The following is a 22,029-nucleotide window of genomic DNA, read 5'->3' on the forward strand; positions in this document are numbered from 1 at the left end:
ACAACCATGATGCCTCATTGTCTGCATTTTGTCAGACAGGCCGCCAAGTTCGTCTAGAACAACGGTCTAGAACACCTGGGCAACGGAGCCCAGCGGCCAGAATAGAGTACGTGCTAACAGCAGGCGATTGTCGACGGCGTCTTGGGGCCCGGCATAGTGGCGGGTGCTCCGCCGCCGGATCTAGAAGGTACCACATCTCTACAAAGCCTTGCAATCGGGGCGTTGTCGCATGGCCCACTGAAAAAAAAATTGGTTGACAGGAGATGGCCAATCTCTGCAGCGCATTGCAGTGGTTGAACAGGGGCCCCGTTGCCATTCCCAAGAACCGGAGCGCCTCTGGTGCATCTCCGACAAAGAACCAGGGTCCGGATCTCATGGCTTCCCCATAAATTAGCCGGGCTTTCGGCACGTTCCAATTGTTTGGGCTTCTTTTTTCTTCGAGCGAACCATGGTAATTCGCAAACTTTGCCTCTGTGTGAACCAAGAGTCGCCATGGTGGCATTGCCACGCACACTGAGCAAGGGATGATGATATTTCCATAACGGTTCAAGTACGCCCGTGTTCTTCCACGACCGAATCCATAACCACCACGGCATTAGCGTCCTCCAACCGGAGGCAGTTCGGGGCCATAATGCCATGCATCAACGTACAGTTGGAACGGTGGAGCTTCCCTATACCAATCATTGCAACGCCCTTAGCAAGCTCTTAAGGTCTTGTACTCCGAATATGCACTGTGGCGTCAAGTTGACAGGTACCACACAGGCCCGCCAGGGGTTTGACGTAGAATCCACGTTCTGCCTTGTTCAGGGTCTGGATCATTGTGGAGTTCTTTTCCTTTTTTCTTTGCAAGACTCCATTTTGCCTTCGAAATGCCTCGCATCGCAAGTGGGAAGGCGGATGTTCGCCCGATGTCCACCCGGTGTCAAAGCAGGGGATCTCAGGTATAAGAACCCCCAGAGATCCGGTCCATCGTTATCTTCTGCATCAACAACATTCTCTTGATCAAAAGTACAGTCTTTTCAGTCATTCCTTGACTAGTCTCTCTCTTCTCTCGTCTTTAGGACAATTTCATTCTCTTGAGTACATACTCAACCACAGCACACAATCTCTTATTCAAAGACTTCGTTTTTGTCGATATCTTCAGTCAAAATGATGTTCACCAAGGCTCTCGTTGCTGCTACTCTTGCTACCCTCGCCGCGGCTCTCCCTCAGCCTTCCGTTGTCCGACGTGACGGCGGCGGCGGTGTCACCATCGTCAACAACATGGATTCCGACGTCTACGCGTGGTCTGTTGCCAATAGTGTTAGCAACATGCATACCCTCTCTGCGGGCGGCGGATCCTACACTGAATCCTGGCAATCCAACTCCAATGGCGGTGGTATCTCCATCAAGCTTTCCACCAGCCAAGACCAGACTGATGTGCTTCAGTTTGAGTACACCCAGGGTGGTGACACCATCTTCTGGGACATGTCCTGCATCGACATGGACCGTGCGGCTTCCACCTTCACTCAGCACGGCTTCGACGTTTCTCCCAGCCAGACCAGTGACAACTGCCCCGCTGTCAACTGCCATGCCGGCGATGCTTCTTGTGCCGAGGCCTACCTCCAGCCCAAGGACGACCATGCCACCCACGGCTGCCCCATCGACACCAGCTTCGTCCTCACCCTCGGGGCGTAAGCATAACCACGATACTTCACTCTTTTTCTTTTCTTTCACTCTTTTACAAAAATTTTTTTTATAACGACCACACTTTTTTTTTTACGATGAACCAACTTCATGATATCCGCACGGTTACGCTTTACGTTCGGGGATTAACGATGGATTATGGTATGGGTATACGGGGTACAGGTTGATTTTATCGGGAAGGATTTCTGGAATGCTTGACACAGACTTGGTGTTATTGATTATTTCCTCTACATGTTTATAGACCGGTTGCTATTCGGCTGGTTGAGTATCTTCCTTCGTTATAAAAATTATAGATGTATCGAAGACTTGACACTTCTGACATGCGAATACGATCCAGTGATAGATTATGATTCTTTAGACTATAGACTATGAAATCATTTCATTTTTTCAACTTATTTTTTCCTGAACTTGCCATTTTGCAATTTTCCCCTACCATCCAACCCTTCTACGCGCCTCCCGACTTCAGTATTACAAATTGTCTTTTTAGATTCCTTATCCCTCTACCTGTTCCTCAATGAACCACAATCACTTCCTCCAAATTCAGCCGGCCCCCTCCCATTCCAAACTCTACTCCCTGCAAAACTCACGCATACTCCAATTCACGAAGGTCTAGACTCCCAATCCCAATTCCAAGAGTGCCGAATTATAGAAGAGATGTCAAAGAAAGGAAAAGATCACCCCCTCCAATAATGTTTGGAACAAACCCATCCAAGTTCCAAAAAGAAAACCACGCGCATCCATTCAATGTTGTACGAAGCCGGGACAAAGGCAACGTGGGCGCCGCAACCTAAAAAAAGGAGGTCAAAAAAAAAAAAAAAAAAAAAAAAAAAAAAAAAGGAAGGTAGTAACCTAAATGTAAATGCAGTAGTTGCTCGGGCCTTTCCAAATTCACTGGTTCTTTTCCCTGCAAGCAAGCCGCTGAGGTCAGATTCAGCAAGCTAGCAAGCCACTTCGGGGATTCAGTCTCAATAATGCAGGTAAGGCATGAAAGTACTCCGTGGTAAGGTAGCAGTGACGTCGGCGCAAAAATTCGAGGGTGCCCCTCCTCCTCCGGGCTCTTCCAGACTTGCAGGCTCCAACAAGGCGAGCGCACAGGCAAAGTGGAAATTTCGACCCTTCTCGCCAGCCACAGTGGAGTTGCTGTCATACAATGAGATCGATTGATTTGCTTCGTTGTGGATATTTATTGACGAATGAGGCTGCAATTCCGGGATAGATCTTATGTAAGGTACCGCGATTTAGGGTGTGATTGGGTGGGGTATACTGCTGGAGTTGATAACCTTATTCCATTGTAGCATGATTGGACTGTTGTACAAAAGATCTAAGCCAATATACTTAAGCTATCGCGACCCACTTACAGTTGGCAGTGGGCTGGAGGATGAGTGGGAGGAAGTGGGACTGTGGAAGAACTCGGAAAGAGAGGATCCTTTCTCCAACGAACGAGAGACCCTTAATGCATCCATTCTTTTTCTTTAACACGAAGAGTGAAGCAAGCTGACGCACCCCCCCACCACCCCCGAAGTCCCTCTACGTCTACCGAGCTGAATTCTCACGAACTGCGTTGCCTGTCGGTGACCTCGGGCATCTAGATCCTCTCCCTCAGCTCGCTTGTATTTCTCTTCATGGAAGGGTGTCGTATGCGTGTTTGTGGCGAGAAAACAGGTTTTCTCTACTCAGTTCAGCATGAATCCTCCACTCTACACCGTATGACTGTCCATATTTCTCCACTGTCACTCTGTTATGGGTGCTGCTCGTTGGGAAAGGCAAGATAGATAGATGAGCTGATTAGATTGCTGGATGATTTACTTCGTCACCCTCACTAAGAGCCCTTTTGGTTCCGCGATTTTCAGGAACTAATCTCAAACTACGTGTTAGTCTGCCTTAGAGGGCATGCTAGTTGTTTAGATAATTTATGCATACTTTGGAAAGACAGACAGAATGCAGAAGTCTGCTGCTACCCGAGTGCAGAATGTACCGGTGTAGCCTTGCAAGAGAAACAGAATTATTGATTGGACGGTAGCGCCTCCACCAGACACGGCCCCTTCTACCCTCCTTCATACCTTCAGTCTACACCGTACTGCATCGTTGACCCCTCCGACCCCTCCCCCGCCACCCGACATCGGCGGGGCCCTGTGCAAGCGCCGGGGCAGCCGGGAAAGATCTCCCCCATCCAGAGAATCCCAGCAGCCTAAACAGACTGCTTACCCACCCTCCCTGCCGTTTAGCAGACCATCTGCTGGTTGGTGTTCATTATCATCCAGTTTGGGACAGATGTGCACCGGCAACCGGAGTTCGCGATGGACAGAGTATTTAGTTGGTAGCGACGACGATGCCTAGACTGGAATGAATGGACCAGGCTTTACGAGGCATTACGAAAAAACCGCGTTCCGTTTCGCCTCCCAAATCGCCGGATTTGGGCATTCGCGTTGCGTTCCAGCGTTCAGCGAGCGTCCAACGTCCAACGTCCAGCGTATGGCTACCTAACGGCTAACGGCTTCTAGATGCGGCGCATATTATTCGCCCAGATTCCCGAGGTTAATTTATGGTTGGTCTTGCGGTATTCCAGACTTGGAGCAGAACAGGAGAAATGCACGCTGTAAACCTACCAGCGTGAAGAATACTAGGATCCCAAAACGGGCTGCTGTAGTCGTGGGACTTGACTGTTCGAGTGTAACTATTCCGTATACAGGACAGAGTCATCAGGGCTGATATTGGTGCAAGATGGACTGTACCTAACCCAACCTAGGTAGTATTTAGCCTATTAGGGTAGTGTAGGTGATCGTAGATTCGCCCCTGTTTCTTTTGTATGTGTATACCTAGTACTGGTCCAACCTCTTGATAAACGGAAAGAGCGTTCCATCGCAGTCGCGCCTTCCATATCTATGTATGTATAGTTCGTCATAAAGGAAAGAGCGTCGTCCCTAGTCCACTCCGGGTTGCACCTTCCATCTCAAATTCAAACCAACTGGTACCTGCCTATCTGGGCGATCCTGCTGACTGGCGCCGCTCTTTACTGTCATGGTTAAACTTGTAATATCTTCTCGTCCTAAGCAGAAAGGACGATGGACAACAGACACTCGCCACAGAGAACAGGTACCAATTGTGATGGGAGAGAAGAGTGGTCTAGATTTGTCTCTATGACGGCCGAATAGAGGATTCTGAATATTCCGCCGTCTGTGTGGAAGAAGAGAAAGACTTATCATGCCGAAGGTCTATTCTTACCTGGAAATATAGACGAGGCTGTTTAGGGCTGAGTACCTAGGTGAGGACGGGATGGTATAGGATGAGGATAAGCATAAAATACATCTATAGTAAGTAACATACATCCCAAGGGTATCGTATATACCTAATAATACTTATACTGTACTTCCAGAATATTTACATCTGCTCGTATAAACAGTCCAAGTATAGAAGCGAAAAGAAAAGAAAATACCGTATACCAAACATGTACCCTAACGAGACCAGACCGGACCTGCACCTGAAACCTCATGACAAAATCGTCGACACGTACACTCCATCAACCAATATCAATATAAATACAAGCCAAGCCAGATCAATGCATCAGAGAAAAAAGGGAGAAGAAGAAGAAGGAAACGAGAAGAATGGAGAAGGAAAGAAAAGAGCCAGCCAATTTTCCTACCCCCTTCCCTTTATTTTTAGTGGTTGTTGGTTTCCAAGTTGTGGTTAGTATAGACCAGTATAAGTGTAGGAACTGTTTGCCTCCTGCACCACTTCCATTGACGCCGCTTGCTTCCCTTTTGCTTGTGCTGAAACGACGGCTTAATTATATCGTTGCTTTTTTAGTGGGTGAGGAACACACCCCAGATAACCAACCGGATAACATAACGAACCAAACCGCCAAACATGATGTGATATCGAGCGCTGTAGGAGGAACAAAAGAGAAAAAAAAAAAACGTTCAAACGTAAAAACGCCAGGGTCACCCCGGTGATAAGTAGTCGAGTATGGATATATAAGAACTCAATCAACGGAGCAAACCATGCAAAATTCGTTAACGAGAATCCAACTAGGTGATGAGGAAGTCCATGTTCATCTCCTTGATGATCCTCTCCCAGTCCCAGCTATCCTCGGTCTTCGAATCCATTACCTCCCAGACGCGCTGGACAACCTTGAACGCGGGCTCGATGTTGCGGAGGTTGGAGTAGGCCTTGAGCGCATCGAAGCCCTTTCGGATTTTCTCGCGCTGCCGCGGCACGAAGGCAGAGCATCCAAGCAGGAAGAGAGGCATGAGGACGATACTGAAAGCCCCTGCGTCTTGAGGAAGGAGGTCTAGGAATTCTAGCCCGTCGTCGACAACCTGGGCAATCTTGTCGCTTGGCCGAGATGGGCGGATCGTGCGGTATAGGTAGACCCAGGTTGATTGGCGGTAGAGCTGGGCGAGGTAGTAATTGGGGGTGTTTGGTGGGTGGGAGGTCTCCCATGTCCGTATTGATGTGTCGATCATTACCGCGTCGCTGAGGATCTGGTAGTCGACTGCTGGTTCGTAACCCTCGCTGAAGCGCTGACGGATTCGGTCGCGGAGCCCGGTCACCTGTGAGATGTAGCGGAATAAACCATCAAACACACCCAAGAACATCCCGGCCTGCGCGTGCGGTACAAAGTCGGGTAGCCGTAGCTCCCCATCCAGATGGGCGGGTCGGCGATCGAGCGATGTGATTGAATTGGAAACATCATGGTATTGGAAGAACTCGACGATGAACTGGCGGAAATTCTCGTTTCGTGGTTTCTGGGTCACGAGCAAATAGCGAGCTGCATCCATGTGCGGGCGGTACTCCCCATTCGTTTCTCCTTCACAAATGGTGTTCAGACTGAGCGCTATCGTTGAAGCGATGATTGGATCCTCGGATAGTAACTCGGGTTCCTGCTCGGTCATGTTCGTTCTCGCAGTGATGTTCGCCTTCAAGTCTCGGATCGCTCGGTGGAAGTGGTAGTATTTCCGCTCCTTCACTCCTGGCTCTGGATTTAACCCGGACAAATGCGATCCCGACAAACACATCAATGAGTGCATCAAGCCTCGATGTTGCGTCGCCATCGGCAGAAGGATTTCTTTGAAGGGGTTCGAATCATCATTGATGAGGGTCAAGACACGGCTGAACCCGTAGACGAAGTGGTCGAGCAACTTGCGATCCATCTCTGTTTCGATACCGTCGATGAGGATCGGGAGCGAACGATATACGACTGCCGTCTGGGTCCGGGCTGTAGAAAACGAGTTAGCGCACAACCCTGGAGCGAACAGATATTGTTATAAGCAGTCCCACCATCTTCCATCTTTTGCTTGCCGCTCTTCCATATTTCCTTTGGGGGATACCCTTCGCAGACAACAGCATTCTTCTGGCAGTTCTGGCAGCTAGAAAGTGGAAGGTCAGCATGTCCCCGGCGCAGTCGCAGGGGGTTTCTAGCTGGCAAGCACTTACGCGGGCTTCGTCTCGTCGCATTTCTTCTTGCGGCGTCTACAAGTGATACAGCCGGTTTTGGAGCGGCCCTTGGTGACCTTGACCTGGCCACCAGGCACGGGCAGAGGGTGTTTGCGTGGGCGGCCACGTTTCCGTGGAACAGTGACGGGAGCAGCCGCGGGATCCGTGCCAGACTGATGTGGCATTGACACTGACAGCCCTGGCGTCTCCACCCCCAATGGTTTTACCACCCCCGGCAGTTCGTCATTGTCGTCCAGCTCCTCTACTTTCGGCACTACGTCCGGCTCTGGCGACGCAAGGACATTGAACTGGAAGACGGTGGATGGGCCGATCATGGTTGTCGGGACCTTGACGCCGCCGTCGCCGGGTGGGGAACTGTCCGAGGGGCCGTCGCCGTCCCACGATTCGGGCGAGTCGTTAGATGTGTTGTCGGTGCTCACGCTGTCGCGATGGGAGAGCGAATCATCCATGGAGAAGTCAGGGAAGGCGAGGGGTTCGGCTATACTCGAGAGACAGTCGGCGGGCTGGGGGTGCGACAGGTAGCCATGGGAAGGGTTACTTTCGAGATCGGAGGACGGAGGAAGGGCGAATGAGTGTGAGTTTTGCATGGACAACATTGACCATGGGGCGACGACTCGGGAGAGTCAGCGCGGAGTCGGGGAGGAGCGAGGAGTTGAGGGAGAAAACCCCGAGAGCGACTCGTCGAGGACGTCGGAGGAGAGACGGCGAGAGGCAGGAGAGGAGAGGAGAGAACAAAGACGATGGATGTCGTGGTGGGAGAAGTGAAGTCGAAGTGGGGGCGACTAGGTGGAAGGCTTCTTGGCCGCTGAGGGACGAGAGAGCACTGAGCAGAGAGTCGAGAGTAGAGACTGCGAGAGGCCAAACAGAGCAGTTGGGCCCAGGCGGCGCGGCGGAGGCGAGGGTCTAATATAAACAGGACCAGGCAGTTCCCAAGTGGAAGTGATTTGAATAAGAATGAATAATGACAATCGGGTTGTATGACTGGATGGGCCTCAGCTATACCCAGAGCGCGATTGGGTGCGAGCGCTGAGGATCAGTGGGCCCCGAGCGAGGGCATCCCTCCCAGGCAACTTTACGAGTGTCTCTTCCCTTTTACGCGCATTTAATGATGGCCCAATTTGCCTTTTAACCCGGGAATGCGGGGGGATTGCCAGCACGAAACTTCGCTAGAAACTTTGCCGTCGTTGCTTTTTCTCGCCTGGCTGCATTTCTGCGCCAGCTGCCCCCGCCGACGCCGGAGCAGTGGATGGGCAAAAGCAAATCGCATATCGAATGAGAGGGCCGAGAATCCAAGAATAATGTCCAACCGTGTGCCTGCCCTCACCACCGCGCGATTCATGCGTGACGACGGCGGCGGGTGATCCTCTCCTCGCTGGACTTGTGGACTTGCGCCAACCGCTGCAGCAGTCGTCTGGGGAACACTCTCCAGAATAATGCAGTTGATTTTCCAATCTCCGTCTTTTTTCTTTTTTTCCGTTTATTTTTTTCTTTTCTGATTTTTATTTCTTTTTTCCCCCCCCTTCCCCTTTAATTACGAACTGCAGAAGATGATGGCCTCGGAGATCAAGCGAAGGCTGGTATAGTCTTAGCTGGCGCCCGATGCAGTGCTAAATGCCACTTATAGTCGCCCGGTGTTTCGCCCACCATCATCCTTTATTGACCCGGACTCACCGACGAACGAACGGCCTCCCCAGCAGCCTCTTTCTCAAGCTTGAAAGCTTCAACATCCAAAGTCTGGAGGCGACGGCATTCTGGGGTCTGGATTACGTGCATACAGGATGACACGGCTGGCTCAGCTGGACGCTACACCCCACGCTAGGTACGCCTTGGAACTGGTCTCTTCCGACTTCGACCGTGCGGAGAATCTGAGTCTCAGAGATGGCCAGATGCTGTGACGCTGCAGACCACTTTCCTCCTGGAGCAGTGGCACTGTGGCCCTGCATTATTGGCGACGCTTTGTGACCAGTCGCTGTCCTGCCGTCAGCCTCTCTCGTTCTTCGCTTCTTCTTTCTTTCGTTTCTTTTTGTCGATTCTCGACTGTCAACTCCTCCGTCTCGACGCCTCACCGTAGACCAAAAAATCACCCCTAAATTATTCCCCTTTCTGTTTTGCCGCAGATTGCACCATAATTAAGAATTTGCACAAATGATGCAGTGAACCCATCTGAATCTGGGGAAGTGGACCAGGGCAGATCTTCTCATTCCTATCCCCAGCACGGACGCCTCCATCCGCCATGCCAAGGAAAGAAAACACACCAACCAGATACTTGAAATTATTCAGCATCCAGATGATCAGGATCAGGATCAGAACTAGGATCAGATGATGGGCCAGAGAGGGAATGAGCAAATCTCGTCCGGAGAAGGTTTTGATGATGCGCTCTTCCTTCGCAATTACGGCTACTACTACGGTACTGTACACCGCGCAGGTATTATTTTCAAGGCACTCGCGACAGTCCATTTCTGTTTCTGCTTACCGACACGCTTAACCTTCCTTCGAACTGGGGGACTACGATTGGACGGGAATAAGTCCGAGTGCTTAGGCCTCGTTAATCGGAACTTTCCTTGAACGAGGCAATCGAGCATCATCGACTGTCAGACGACAGCCTCAGTTACTTTGCACTGGAATGTGCAGTCTTTTACACGCACAATGAGATATTTGTAATGGGCAGCGTCCACTTGGCCCTTGAAACTTGGAAACTTGACTGACTTGGCTTGATCGCCTGGTAGGGTATGCGACCATTCCAGCAGAGTCGAGCACGAGGGTGAAAAGAAACGCCAGCTCTCGTGCCGGACTCGTGTTGGATGACGACGGCTTGCCCAGTGGGGTAACCCGCAGAGGTGCAGGGCCAAGTCAAGCCTCAAGCAAGGAAGGCGAGTCTGGACTTGTCAAGAGCAGGGGGGAGCTAGGACCCCTAATTTAAACGAAGATGACAGTGGACGGATGAAGCCTGCTCACCTCGACAGTTGGTGGATGGTGAGTGCTCAAGGCTGACCTCCCGCCCTTTACCTGACACAGGCGAGCGGGAAAATAAGCATCAAGGATTCACGGGCAGGTGAAACGGCCATGTCATGGTGATACAGTAGTGACAACCGACAACCCCCAAAGACGAGCGATACTCTGCATATAATTTACCGGGGTAAGAGTCGATCTTAAGCCAACCCTGCTATACTTGGAGGTTGAATTGGGATTTGGGACAAATGACATGTGGAGCCACGGGAGGGAGCTCCCATACCAGTTCCATACATCGATGTACGGAGTCGATAAGATGGACATTGATTTTGATGTTGTCCACTTCCACCGAAAAACAAAGAACAAAGAACTACCCCAGACGCAGCACTCCTGGAGTTTGTACGACATCCGTTGGCAGCGAGTGGATGCTGACCGTCCTTGCATAAGCGAGCGAAATGCGGAGACGACAAGGGCGGAGTATACAGAGGACGAGTGCAATATGAATCAGTCTCAGATCCCCTCATCTTCACAGGCTCATCACAAAGCTCTCGAGTCAAACTTCAGCCATAGTTAAGCCTGCGTTCAGACCCCCCCGACCGACCGACCCCCGTCTCGGAGGCCTTCTCTCAACTCAGTCAGCTGTCTAAAAGTAAACTTAAAAGTCGTTTCTCGCCCGAGTCCGGTCCAGCCCAGAGCCCAGACTCCAGCCTGCCAGCCTATAATCAGCCATCGAGCAGGGTTGCCCAGCGCACCGCCCGCCAGAGTAGGCAAAGCGGCGGACGCGTCAGAGAAGTCGGCCACTCACCACATGACCCTGGCCCCTCGTATTAAGAGTGTGAGGAAGGTATGCCGAGGCGACCGTCTCGCTCTCAGAAGTCAGAATCCTGAAAGCCAGAAAGCCAGAAAGCCAGAAAGCCAACGTCCATCTTGCGTCTGATTAGCCATGCCATGATGACAACAACCGGCGGGGGATCTGATGGCAGTCGCAAATGAGGCACGCTCTGCTTCTCCTCTTTCGAAGCTCCTGGCGCAGGCGGAGGACCCGGAATCCTTCTTCCTTGTCCATACATATTTTTGTGATTTTAAAGCCTGCAGGTGGCTTTGTGAGACGGGGTGGCTATTCGCTGCACTGGCCACTGTCGACGACTCTCCGCCGACTTCGCGGGTGGGCTTGCAGTTCGTTTTGCATCTGAATTAAATTCGAAGCTGTTCGGTGGGTTTCCGTGCTTCGTGTCCATACAGGAGTATAGGTGTACACTGGACACTGGACACTGTATAGTGGACGTACTTTGTACATCGCCAACAGCGCTTGAAGAGAATCATACCAAGAAAGGCAAGCAAATCTGCTGCTGGTCCAACGATGCTCAGTTGCGCTGGGCCCTCTTACTCTGAATCTCGAGTCTTATTGCTTGCATCTCATCCCACGATGCGAATGATGGCCTGATCGTATTGCTCCACCCTCTCCACCGTGCCCAGCGGTCCACTGCTCCAGGAACAAGTCAAGATTCGGATGGGGTAAAGCTAGGCGAAGCATCGCACTCCTTCCTAATTAGAGCGGCTGCTGTCGCTTGTTTCCGACGATATCATATTTGTAAGTCTTGTGCAGAGTAACTAACTATCACCATGTCCGATTCAGGACGCAACGATGCTCATCCAGGATGTTCATGTTCAAGTTCATCAGCCAAGCCGTGCTCGGATCGCTTTCTCTGCAAATGCGGTGACCGTGCCAGTGACTGCGGGGTTTGTTCAGGCTTCAAAGTTCAGGGAATCTTGGAACCTTTCGGTTTCGGTTCTTTCCGTCACTCCACTTGCAAAGATGATGAAAATGTTCATGCCTTCATGATTCCAGCCGAAGCCCTTGCTCGAGTCAGTCCCATTCCAGGAATAAGCAGGCGGCTCGCACCGTGTTTCCGTGACTAACAGATTCCACCTGTCGTTGAAAACTTGAATTTTATTTTTTTATTTTTTTTTTGATACAAAGAAACTGCACCCGTTAATGTTATCGTGGTGGCACCCAAGCTCGGTGGGGAGCAACTAGCGACTTTACTTGGTGGAGAGGCTGTCCGATCTTACAGCATCGCTGACAACACCGCCGCTCCCATTGGACATGCCCTCTCACCTCCTTCTCCTGTCCTCGCTTGCTTCGACGGTTTGGGCAACTCTCAACGTGCTCAGTTTGCAATACCAGCCCTCTGAATGGCGGTCGGGGCTGCCGTCAGTCCCGTTCCATGGCTGGGTTGAGAGCCGGGGCGGCCGGCGGAGCACAAGTGGCTTCGGTTTGAAGTTGAGGCATTTTGTCGTGACCTGTGACAGTGGACAATTGTAATAGTCGGTCGGGGGTTGGGCAGCTTGCGAGCTGCGGCACTGCACAGGCAGCAACAGAACTGGACGACGGGAACTGACCAGGCTTGCTCCAAGGCTTGGAGGCCAGATCTTGGAAGTGCGAACGCGTAGCCTTCGTAGCCTTAGGTGCGAGGCCGTCAATTCCGAAAGTAGAATCGCGACTCGTGAATTTTCAGGTGCCGAGGGCGTGAAACTGAATCTCCCTTCAACGTCAACCATTGAATCTACAGAGTTGTCAGAGTATGACAGGACAGACCCAGCAGTCTGGGTCCATCACAACTTTTAAGCTTCCGGCGGCTGAATCTTGCGATGGCGACATTTCTGCGCGTGGAGTGCTCATAAGGTCCTCGCTTCTGGGGCTCAGGTTCGTGTCTGAACACTTGCGTCGCCGGCGGTCGGTCGCGCGAGACGCCTGCGCGATCGAAATCGAGGCTAATAATCGTCGTTCTGCAGGGCTCGTGGTAAACAAGCCATCTTCATTGCTCATTCAAGATGTGAGTTGAGAAGAGTCCCTCGTTTTACGACGACCGGATAATCGCTGGCGTTCAATAGTCGTCCCTGGTCCATCTCATTATCTGGTTCCCGGCCGATCGGCTCGCCCTGGTTGACTGATGGCACATGGTCGTTCCGAACAATTCCTATGGGTTGACGTGATCGGTTGTCTTGTCCTGTCTGTCTGTCATCTATTAAGGTTGGACCATCTGGCGTGATGCTCCTTGATCGCCGTTCCGCGGAGTTGCAGGCGACATCGACCTGGGTTTTGCCTTTTGCCTTCAGTGCTAAAGTACTGTCCATGCTGGAACCTGGTTTTTGATGCGCGCCGAGATACGACTGAGGTATGGCCTTTAGGTCTGTCAAGATCCAGCGGGGAGCATCGGGGTATATATGCCTAACGATTCTATCATTCAGCAAACAGCATTTGCTGTTCAGTCTTATCATCCCTTTGATAAGGACTATGATAAGGCTGGCCCTGTCCAACCAAATGACCCCTGTCTATCTACAGACAGCCCCAGCTTGATAGTGATACGCCTCAAATACTCACCCCTTCACGGCCAAGGATCGAAAGAAGCAACTTCAGTAATAGACCCACGCGCCATTGGATCCCTCTGCAGGTCGACAATTAAGGTAACGCCTTTTTCCTTTTCTTTTCCCTAGAGAATCAGTAGCCCAGCTGGTCACCTTTCTTGGCCGGAATTCACATCCGGTGTCTTGAAAGTTCATACTATTTATCTATTTCCAGCCGCCTGGTTCAGGCTATCAGCTGGACGTAGATCACTCGTGGCCTTGCGCTTAGGGACAATGTCTTGTTTTTGAGACCAAGGTTGCCTTCTTTGTTCGATGGCGAGCCAGACGACTTTATTACGGAGTGGCTCGATGACTTATTGGTTCCTATGTAGGGTTAGCTGGATGAGCCATGATCTCGGGCTGATAGTGAGGCCTCAATATCATGGCGTATCATATTGGCTTAGCGACACCGTCAAGCTACTGCAGACAATGTCACTGTTGATGTCTTGAAGCTCCAGCCCAACTTGAATGATAGTTTAGATCCCTTGTAATTCCGCTGCTAAGTTGAATACGTATGTCCAGGTTTACCTTCCCAAAATCAATTCAAGTTAACAACCCCCTCTTCAAAACCCGATCAACACCCTCCAAATACATTCTGATATCCTTTGGATCTTGATAAGCCTCATTAAACTGATACACAAACCTCAGCTTCCCGCGAAACGTATAGAAATGAAACCCCGACATCCCAAGAACAACATCACAAGCAAGCTTCCAGTCCTTAACAACCACTTCGTCGCCATCCCCATAAGACCTCTGCAGATGATTCTCCACAACTCCAAGACTACTTACCAGCGCATCCGTCGGAATCGGCGCCCCCTGGTACTCCGGCGTCTTCACGCACTGCTCAAGCGCGCGCGTGAAACACCCCTGGAGCTCCAGAATCTCCGGGTTCTCTTTAATCGTCGAGCGATAATACCTATTCAGCACCGCCGCAGTCTCCTCAAACCACCGACCACCACCACCACCACCATCATCACCGGACTGCAACTTCTCCTGCGTCAACTCCATCGTAAACGGAAGCGGGATATAATAATTCGCCGCCGCAACACCACAATACGGCTCCTCCAGGTACCCCCGCAAGTTAAACTCCGCAGGCGATGTATACCTCGCCGTATCGGACTCCCGGGGGTCTGCATATTCACGCAGAATGGCGATGTAAGCGGCATGCACGGCAGAAGTCACTGTGATCCCGCGCGCCTTGCAGGCCTTGATCAGGGCGGTCGTGGTGTCCTCGTCGAAGACGTACTCCATTGCCTGGCATGTGCTGGCGGGGGTTTTGCCGACTTTGGAGGGGAGGCCGATGGCGGGGAGATTGTGGATGTAGTCCATTAGGAGTGCGGTTCCTTTTTGTTTCTGTTCCTGTTCCTGTTCCTGTGTTGGGTTGGCTGGGCCTGCTGGTAGGACAATGTCTAGTGCAGGTGCGAGACGGAGGTGCTCGTCACCGAACGTGATATTAGGGTTTGGATTCGTCAGAGCGCAGAAGAAGCGATGCCAGAACATGATCATGCCGATGCCGTCGATGGTCGCGTGGTGAGCGTGGAGGACCAGCTCCGACGACTTCGGGAGATAGTACAGCGTTGCGGGCTTCGACTTGCGGCCGAGCCGGTAGAGCTCCTCGCCATCGTGGTGGATGGAATCGACAATAAAAGTCGACGCGAGCCAGGCCTCCTCTATCTCGGCGTCGTCGAGGACCTCGTAGATCTTCTTCCCCGGCTCGAGGGTTGTTGCGATGTCTGGCTCTTCGTGCCGGACTTGTTTCCAGGCGTGTCGGAGGGCGTATTCGCGGTTGGGGAGGTTGGCGAGGTCGACTTTTACCTTGGAGCAGACGGTGTATTGCTGGCGGCCGTCGTAGAGGGCTGCGGTGATGTCGCCGATGAAGACAAAGTATTCTTCCATCCCGCTTAGGGCTCGCTCCCAGCGCGTGGGCGACACTTGGGACCAGGCCATCATCAACTGGACTATTATGAGCGCTTCCAGATTACATTAAGAGAATTACATCTGTAGACTGATCCATACTTAAAGTATTCATTGAACGAACGTGAGGTCATTGCGGAGATCGCCGGGGCTGCATCAAAGGCATAAGCCCTGTGATCCAATCAAGCACGTAATCTCTTATCCTTATGCGTTCCTGCGCAGCATTTAGCTTATTCCGGACAAACACCCGTTCCAAGGTTTCTGCTTGGCCCATATTAACAACGGTTGATCCCCAGCGTCAGCTTCGATGGATAAAGGAGGATGTCTGCCACCGTGGTTCATCATTCACGGAACCGCATTATTGTCCGAACATATTCTGTGACCCCATATCTCTAAAGCATGTTTATGGTATAAAAAGTTACTAGAATGAAGGTTCTGCTGCTATAACGGGGCTGTGCCTCGTCTGTGCCGCCAAAGCCACGTATACAATCCTTCGTCTGCTTGCCCAATGTAGTTAAACAATGCGCTATCATCTCACCAATATTTAACTCGACCAGGCAATTCTCACTGTCACTGCTTCTGTATGCTTACCAGAGAACCACAGCGGTGGGTGTCGTTAATCCCAAATTTACATACTAATGTTACACGATATGTAGAGGTACTCAGCCAGCTACACTTACTTACCTACAAGATTTTCATCTCATAACAACATTATTTACTAATCCAGAAGAGAGGAAGAGAAGTCACTCCCAAGCCCTCTTAAGCCTATGCTTCCAGAAATACCCCCGCGACGCTACCGTCTGGCCGGCGACGATGGCTTTCCAGTGAGGATGGGCGATATGTGGTAATAGAGAAGGCCCGTTACTAGGTACAATCAATTAATCACCTTAAGCATTACCCCATCCATAAGGATCAAAAGACATACCATGCCAATCATTCCTCAAGCATAATCTAGGGGAAAAAAAAACTGCCCTGGCTCCGGCCGCGGCGTTTGCTCGTGGAACGGCGCAAATTCCACGAGCAAACGCCACGGGCTTCTCAACATTCCAGCACTCAACTGGAGCGCAGCAATGGCTAGAATCACATAAAGAAGACAGGGCGCTTTGGCCAGCGCTAGCTGCGGGACAGCCACTGCAAAGTTCCGATCTGGATCGTTGCAATCGAGGGAGCGGGCCCCATCGCATGTCTGCATGAAGAATCTCATCAAGTGGGCTTCATGGGTTTGCAGTGGTGTAACTCGCTGGCGATGAAGTTGCGGATGCATATCGTCGGCTCTATTGCAGCCTTCAACCTAATCTACTCCGTGATATACCCCGTCGCTGGGTGGTATATCTGGAATCCATTGAAGCTCCGTAAATTCCCAGCACCCAGCTTCCTCGCCTCCATCAGTCCCATCTGGCTGATGAGAATCAACGCCGGCGAGAAACGATCCTACCGCGTCCACGAAGCCCATCAAAAGCTGGGGCCCATAATCCGAGTCGGGTCAGCGACACCTACGGCCACAAGGCTGCGTCGAAGATCATCAAGGATACTTTCTACGACCGGCTCGCCGGTGACTATCATCGTCCAGGGGCGGGGCACGAATCTCAGGGCGTACAATATCCCCTTTAGTACCGGGTGGCGCGCGTGCATTGGACGGCATATTGCGATTGTAGAATTGCAGATTCTGATATCGACGCTGGTGTGGAGGTATGATATATGCCTGGAGAGGGAGGCCCAGAAGTTGGATGTTTTTAATCGGTTTCATGCGAATCCGGGGGCGTTGCCAGTAAGACTTACGAGGTTACTTGAGTAACTAGGATTGAGTAGTTGAAAAGAATAAAGAAAGAACTGAAGTAAGAACTGGATCTCCAAAGTAAATGCGCTATTCCGTAAACTGACAAAACCCCCCGCCGGTGGAGTCCAGATCGGAGTCTGATACGCCCGTAATGTCAACCGTCCATGGACTCATCCATCATCGCCCTCTCTCACCTCGGCTCTCCTCACCTGCCATCGGCCTGGATTCTTTGCTATCGACATGACGGAAAACCCAGAATGCAGCGCAAAGCCTGCGACCAATGCCACGCCCGGAGGAAAAGATGTCTAACCCGCCCAGCATCCTCGACATGCACACGATGTGAGAAAGCATCTCTCACCTGCACCACCAGCCGCCAACAGCCACGCGTAGGGCGCCCGCCAAAGGAAGACCGCGGGCTTCCAGGTGCCGCGAGGGCATCACTGGGGCTGTGGGACTGTACTGTATCAACGCCAAAGGAGATACCAACGGCGCCGGAGACAGCGACAGCTAGCCCGGAGTCGCAGTCGCAGTCGCAGTCCCGGCCCCAGCCAGACGATCTCGATCCCAACCTCGAGTTTTACCGCCAACATGACATCTACATGATCGGGTCCACTTTCGCAAGTGACTTCCACCGCGCCCTGGAATACTGCCACAGCCACTCTGCGCCGCTGCTAGACGACATCTTCCACGCCTGCAGCAGCTCGCTATCATGGGCCCGATTTGGCGTGCTGAGCGCTGACCAGGTCGATGTGGCGAGCGGCGCAGCTTCAGTCGAGAAGCTTCGGAATGCGGTCATAACGCATACTCACGATGCTGCTGCGGTTCTTATGCTCGGACAGGCACTGGCTGCGTTTGATAGTCTGGTTGCGTCGACGGCGACGATGTCTATCCTCCGGTATACGCTTTCGCTGGTGAGACCTTGGTATCCTGATATCCTGGGTACTAGGGTCCTTGAGTCTGTCGCTATATCACCCATCTTTTGGGACACGGTGTGGTGTTTGCTGCATCGTGAGATTCCTATCGTTAAACCTGTTCTTGCGCGGGAGGGGATTGTCGATAGAGTCGCGGGCCTCTGTACTTCCCTCCTCCCGATCCTTTATGACCTCTGCGTTGTCAGCCACAGTTTGGCCAAACCGTCCATCTCAGAGTCCGAGGTCAAGTCTCAATACGAAGCCCTCGGCATAATCGAGAATAGAATCCGCACCTGGGACCCTGAACCCATATTATCAACCTCCTCTTCTTCCCCTCCCGCCAATACCCACTATACACCCCTCGAAACCCTCTCCATGAAAACCCAGGTATCCATGTACCGCACCGCCATCCTCCTCCTAATCCACCACATCCGCACCTCCTCCCCTCCTCACCACCCAAAACATGAATACGACAGCGAGTACGCCCCAACCCTCGCAAGGGAAATTCTCACCACGCGAGCAAACTTCTTCGCCCTCGCCGGCCACACCGCAAAACTCCAAAACACATCCTTCCCGCTCATCCTCGCCATGCTGACGATTCCCAATATTCCAACGGAGGGCATGTGGGAGAGTTCGACGCGGTTGCAGAACCGCCCAGCCTGCGTGGAGAAGTTGTTTGCCTTTGAGAAGTATTTTTGGATGAGGAGGGAGGCTGAAGAGGAGAAGAGTAGTATTTTTGAGATTGTCTGTGATGAGGCTGGGCCTGGGTTTGTGCCACTTATGTAGTTTGATATTGATATTGGTATTAATATCCATGCTATGTATAATTTGTCGGTTGTTCTATTTTAAATAAGATTTGATTAATTATAGTATACTACCGGGAAATAATTTCCAAGGGTTTATTGATTTATTGTGTTATTATTTGGTAGCCAGTCAGAACAAGTTCCAGCAGGGTGGTCTGGCACATGGGACGGCACATGGGCAGTATATATTGGAAGAAGTTTATTGTTTGACCTCCTGCCAGAGTTGAACGAGCCAAGGTTGACAATGCGCTTATACGTAAGACAGGCTGCTAATAATACCAAGCAGTACTCTACGGTAATAATAACCAAAGTTAAAACTGCAGACGTTCGGATTTTGTTCAATTGTCTAATAAATTGGAACACAGATAGCATAATATAGCTACCTTGCCAGTGACAAGGCAAAGAGAATCATATCGTAGACCATGTCGAACGAATCGCCAATATGCCAATGTAAATGTGAAATAAATAGCAGCAGGGACGCAAAAGGGAAAACAGACAAATAAAAAGACCCCACCCATGCAGCATGCTCCTCTTGTATAACGCCGACCAACCTGAACCGAGTGCGATAGTAAACAGACGAAAAGATAAAAAAAGAAAAGAAAAAAGAAAAGAAAAAAAAGACAGAAAGAGGATGTTGAATGGATGGGAACGAGAGCCTCAATATGACCGCAGGCTCTATGCATGCCATGAGAGTCTTTGTTCGCAAAGCAGACCGTAAGATGGGAATCTATGCCTTGAAAGCCTTGTCAAGCTGGCGGAGAGCACGCATGTCCTCGTTGCCGAATCCGATCTTGTCGCTAGGAATATCGCGTGGTCCGTCGGATGGCCGCCCATTTACAGCACCCGGGGTAGCAGGTGTAGGGCCAGGACCCGCTGCTGAAATTGACGGTAATGAACTTCCCGTACTGCTGTTCATGAGAACGTTGATGCTCGGGACAGTTGTGCCGCTGGTCTCGGAGAGGGGCCTGGACGGGGGATTTGGAGGCGGGATGCTCAAGCCTGAACCGGGCGGGGGAGGCGGCGCTTGGTTGACAACTCGCGGGCTCCCGACGGCAGGAATGGGGACCCCATTGACATGAGGACTTGAATGGGCAGCATGCATGCGTGGAGAACCTCGGTTTACGGCGTACTCTGGGGGGGTGGGTTCGGCCACTACGCGAGGGGACCGAGTGGGGATTAAAACAGGCGTTTGCTGCAGTACGTGCGGTGGGTGTCCAGGGGCTTCCATCGGATGCACTGCGCGTTCGTAGCCTGGTGGGATGCCTGGTTGTTGTTGGGGCGGTGGTGGTAACGGGTGATATGGTTGTGGATGGTGCGCGGGCGATATGTAGGGGTAGTGGATTGACACTGTGGGAGGCGTGCCCATCGGCGTGGGCGGCCATCCGTATCCAGGAGCATACGACGGCGGATGTCCAGGTGCGCCAGGGCGAGAGTAAGGGGCCATGTGGTGGTGGTGAGGAGGAGGAGGTGGTGGAGCGGGGACGGCGTGGTAAGGGGGCCCCGTCATCGGACCGCGAGTGACGACAGGGAGATTCTGCTGGTCGTTGACGGTCGACTCTGGATAGAGACCCTTTTGCGGGCGCACGCTTCGCAGGGCTGGGTCGTTGGATGGCTGTAAGAGATTCGCGGCGTTGGGATGCGACCGGGAGTAGTAGCTTATGAGGTGGAGATGCTGGCCAGTCGAGGTTGTGATACTGAACGACTGCTTCATTAAACCATCGGGCTTATATCGATATCCATCTGGACCATCATCGGGGGCCTCTCCCCGGTCGTCGTCGCTGCCGCGTGCAGATTCCGGTGTTTTGCCAGCTCTTGGAGGCTGAGTGGGAACGCTGGTGCCTCCACGCTTCCCCTCCATCTCACGATAGGTGAGAAAACTCCCCGAAACACGACTGGCGCTCCATGACTTGCCATCGGTCCAGCGTCGCATGCCAGCTTCCCGCTCATCCCAAACAAACACAGAGCCGGACTGGATGAGTTGTCGCTCCTTTTCGGACAGCCGACGCTGGACACGCGGCAGCATACCGATGCGGCATGCTTCAAACAGAATAATTGCGTCCGCAGGAGTGCGGACGTGACCGTGATACGTCTCCATCCAACTTCGGTGGTAGGACCCCGAAATTGTGGAAGGTTTCAGGGCCACGGGGGGTGAGTGATAGTCGAAAATTGTGAAGAGTTGGGAGACTAGGTACAGGGGCGCTTTATTGAAGGCGCCTTGGGAAGCATGCAGGATTACCCAAAACGGCAGGTCGGGGGAAACCGAAGGGACTGCGGCCGATTAGAGTTGGCCTGAAACGAGAGAGAGAGGGGGAGGGGGGGGCCGGAAATCCGGTCGGAGAAGACTCACAGGAAGAGACAAGTGATGGCAAGGTGTAGGGGACGAGGGCGGGGAGGGACCGTGAGGAGGAGGAGTCAAGAAGTCAGGAAAAGGTCGAGGAAGCAGAAAGGGCCGAAAGATGACAGAGAGGCCAACGCCTTAAAAGAGACAAGAAAAGTAAGAATTCAGGTAAGAATTAGAGCGGGTGGGGAACTGGACCCCACTGCTTAGCAACGCTAGTTTATACAAGACTCCCACTGCTCAGGCTCGCAGGTCACCGGCCAACTCGAATCTGAACGGGCCAACAGGAGGGCGGCGACGCAGTGAATGCCCAGAGATGAATCATGGACGGACTCCAGCGCAAAGTCCCTTTGGCCACCCTGGAGCGCGATCCAGGGAGAAAGAAAGTGAGGGCGACGGTGGCGCCAACCAAAAGCGATTAGAGCGTGACTTCTGAAGCTTAAGCTTAATCCAACACGAGGAACCTTAACTCGCTTACTTAAATTACGCCAGATTACCGGCCCATAAATTACGCCCCACGCTCAACTCAAATAATAAGACGGACAAATGAATAATACTCCCTGATGTGCGCATAATTTATTGACTGTCGTGGCAAGCGCTTCGTATTTTGCAGTAATTGCCCCCCTTCACAGGCAAAATAAACGAGCAGCCAGCCAGCCAGGCACCAGCGATTGTCCCATTCCAGCTGGAAATTCCGCGGTCCAAAGCTTGTCGCGCTTGCCCAATGACTCGCAGCTATTGTGAAGGATCAGTCATCTGCCCCTCTTTGTCTGGAGGTGAAGCCCACTC

General features: G+C 52.0%; 8 protein-coding genes across 8 annotated transcripts; 3 read left to right on the top strand and 5 right to left on the bottom strand.

The window, feature by feature from the left end:
* The first annotated feature begins 893 nt into the window (after nt 1-893).
* On the top strand, nt 894-2,031 carry ASPSYDRAFT_755669 (putative extracellular thaumatin domain protein). Its single transcript, XM_040850804.1, has one exon. The coding sequence runs from the start codon at nt 1,150-1,152 to the stop codon at nt 1,675-1,677; it is 528 nt and encodes a 175-aa protein (XP_040704477.1). The 5' UTR covers nt 894-1,149; the 3' UTR covers nt 1,678-2,031.
* A 3,242-nt stretch (nt 2,032-5,273) lies between these two features.
* ASPSYDRAFT_755921 (fungal specific transcription factor domain-containing protein) lies at nt 5,274-6,950 on the bottom strand. The gene is made up of 2 exons (XM_040850806.1): nt 5,507-6,950; nt 5,274-5,453 (listed from the first exon to the last, which is right to left on the bottom strand). The coding sequence occupies exon 1, from the start codon at nt 6,834-6,836 to the stop codon at nt 5,712-5,714; it is 1,125 nt and encodes a 374-aa protein (XP_040704478.1). The 5' UTR covers nt 6,837-6,950; the 3' UTR covers nt 5,274-5,453; nt 5,507-5,711.
* A 5,254-nt stretch (nt 6,951-12,204) lies between these two features.
* On the bottom strand, nt 12,205-13,227 carry ASPSYDRAFT_29201 (uncharacterized protein; the record flags this gene model as incomplete). The annotated part of the gene is made up of 3 exons (XM_040844613.1): nt 12,205-12,656; nt 12,689-12,887; nt 12,955-13,227. The coding sequence occupies 3 exons, from the start codon at nt 13,225-13,227 to the stop codon at nt 12,205-12,207; spliced, it is 924 nt and encodes a 307-aa protein (XP_040704479.1).
* A 640-nt stretch (nt 13,228-13,867) lies between these two features.
* Nucleotides 13,868-15,520, bottom strand: ASPSYDRAFT_130320 (uncharacterized protein). The gene has a single exon (XM_040840556.1). It carries the CDS (start codon nt 15,445-15,447, stop codon nt 14,041-14,043), a length of 1,407 nt encoding a protein of 468 aa, XP_040704480.1. The 5' UTR covers nt 15,448-15,520; the 3' UTR covers nt 13,868-14,040.
* A 1,107-nt stretch (nt 15,521-16,627) lies between these two features.
* ASPSYDRAFT_29203 (uncharacterized protein) lies at nt 16,628-17,206 on the top strand (the record flags this gene model as incomplete). The annotated part of the gene is made up of 1 exon (XM_040844614.1): nt 16,628-17,206. One exon carries the CDS (start codon nt 16,628-16,630, stop codon nt 17,204-17,206), a length of 579 nt encoding a protein of 192 aa, XP_040704481.1.
* Nucleotides 17,207-17,373: 167 nt separating this feature from the next.
* ASPSYDRAFT_42449 (Zn(II)2Cys6 transcription factor domain-containing protein) lies at nt 17,374-18,995 on the top strand. Its single transcript, XM_040846458.1, has one exon. The coding sequence runs from the start codon at nt 17,446-17,448 to the stop codon at nt 18,883-18,885; it is 1,440 nt and encodes a 479-aa protein (XP_040704482.1). The 5' UTR covers nt 17,374-17,445; the 3' UTR covers nt 18,886-18,995.
* ASPSYDRAFT_756106 (uncharacterized protein) lies at nt 18,943-19,452 on the bottom strand. The gene has a single exon (XM_040850807.1). It carries the CDS (start codon nt 19,272-19,274, stop codon nt 18,999-19,001), a length of 276 nt encoding a protein of 91 aa, XP_040704483.1. The 5' UTR covers nt 19,275-19,452; the 3' UTR covers nt 18,943-18,998.
* Nucleotides 19,220-21,331, bottom strand: ASPSYDRAFT_42450 (camp independent regulatory protein). Its single transcript, XM_040846459.1, has 2 exons — nt 21,238-21,331; nt 19,220-21,170 (listed from the first exon to the last, which is right to left on the bottom strand). Exon 2 carries the CDS (start codon nt 20,995-20,997, stop codon nt 19,630-19,632), a length of 1,368 nt encoding a protein of 455 aa, XP_040704484.1. The 5' UTR covers nt 20,998-21,170; nt 21,238-21,331; the 3' UTR covers nt 19,220-19,629.
* Nucleotides 21,332-22,029: the final 698 nt, after the last annotated feature.

The sequence above is a fragment of the Aspergillus sydowii genome (genome assembly GCF_001890705.1).
Source record: "Aspergillus sydowii CBS 593.65 unplaced genomic scaffold ASPSYscaffold_3, whole genome shotgun sequence".
NCBI lineage: Eukaryota > Fungi > Ascomycota > Eurotiomycetes > Eurotiales > Aspergillaceae > Aspergillus > Aspergillus sydowii.

Coding starts and splice junctions, on each gene's coding strand:
- ASPSYDRAFT_756106 (XM_040850807.1), bottom strand. CDS start 19,274: ATGCTATCTGTGTTCCAATTTATTAGACAATTGAACAAAATCCGAACG.
- ASPSYDRAFT_42450 (XM_040846459.1), bottom strand. CDS start 20,997: ATGGAGACGTATCACGGTCACGTCCGCACTCCTGCGGACGCAATTATT.
- ASPSYDRAFT_755921 (XM_040850806.1), bottom strand. CDS start 6,836: ATGGATCGCAAGTTGCTCGACCACTTCGTCTACGGGTTCAGCCGTGTC.
- ASPSYDRAFT_42449 (XM_040846458.1), top strand. CDS start 17,446: ATGCAGCGCAAAGCCTGCGACCAATGCCACGCCCGGAGGAAAAGATGT.
- ASPSYDRAFT_755669 (XM_040850804.1), top strand. CDS start 1,150: ATGATGTTCACCAAGGCTCTCGTTGCTGCTACTCTTGCTACCCTCGCC.
- ASPSYDRAFT_130320 (XM_040840556.1), bottom strand. CDS start 15,447: ATGATGGCCTGGTCCCAAGTGTCGCCCACGCGCTGGGAGCGAGCCCTA.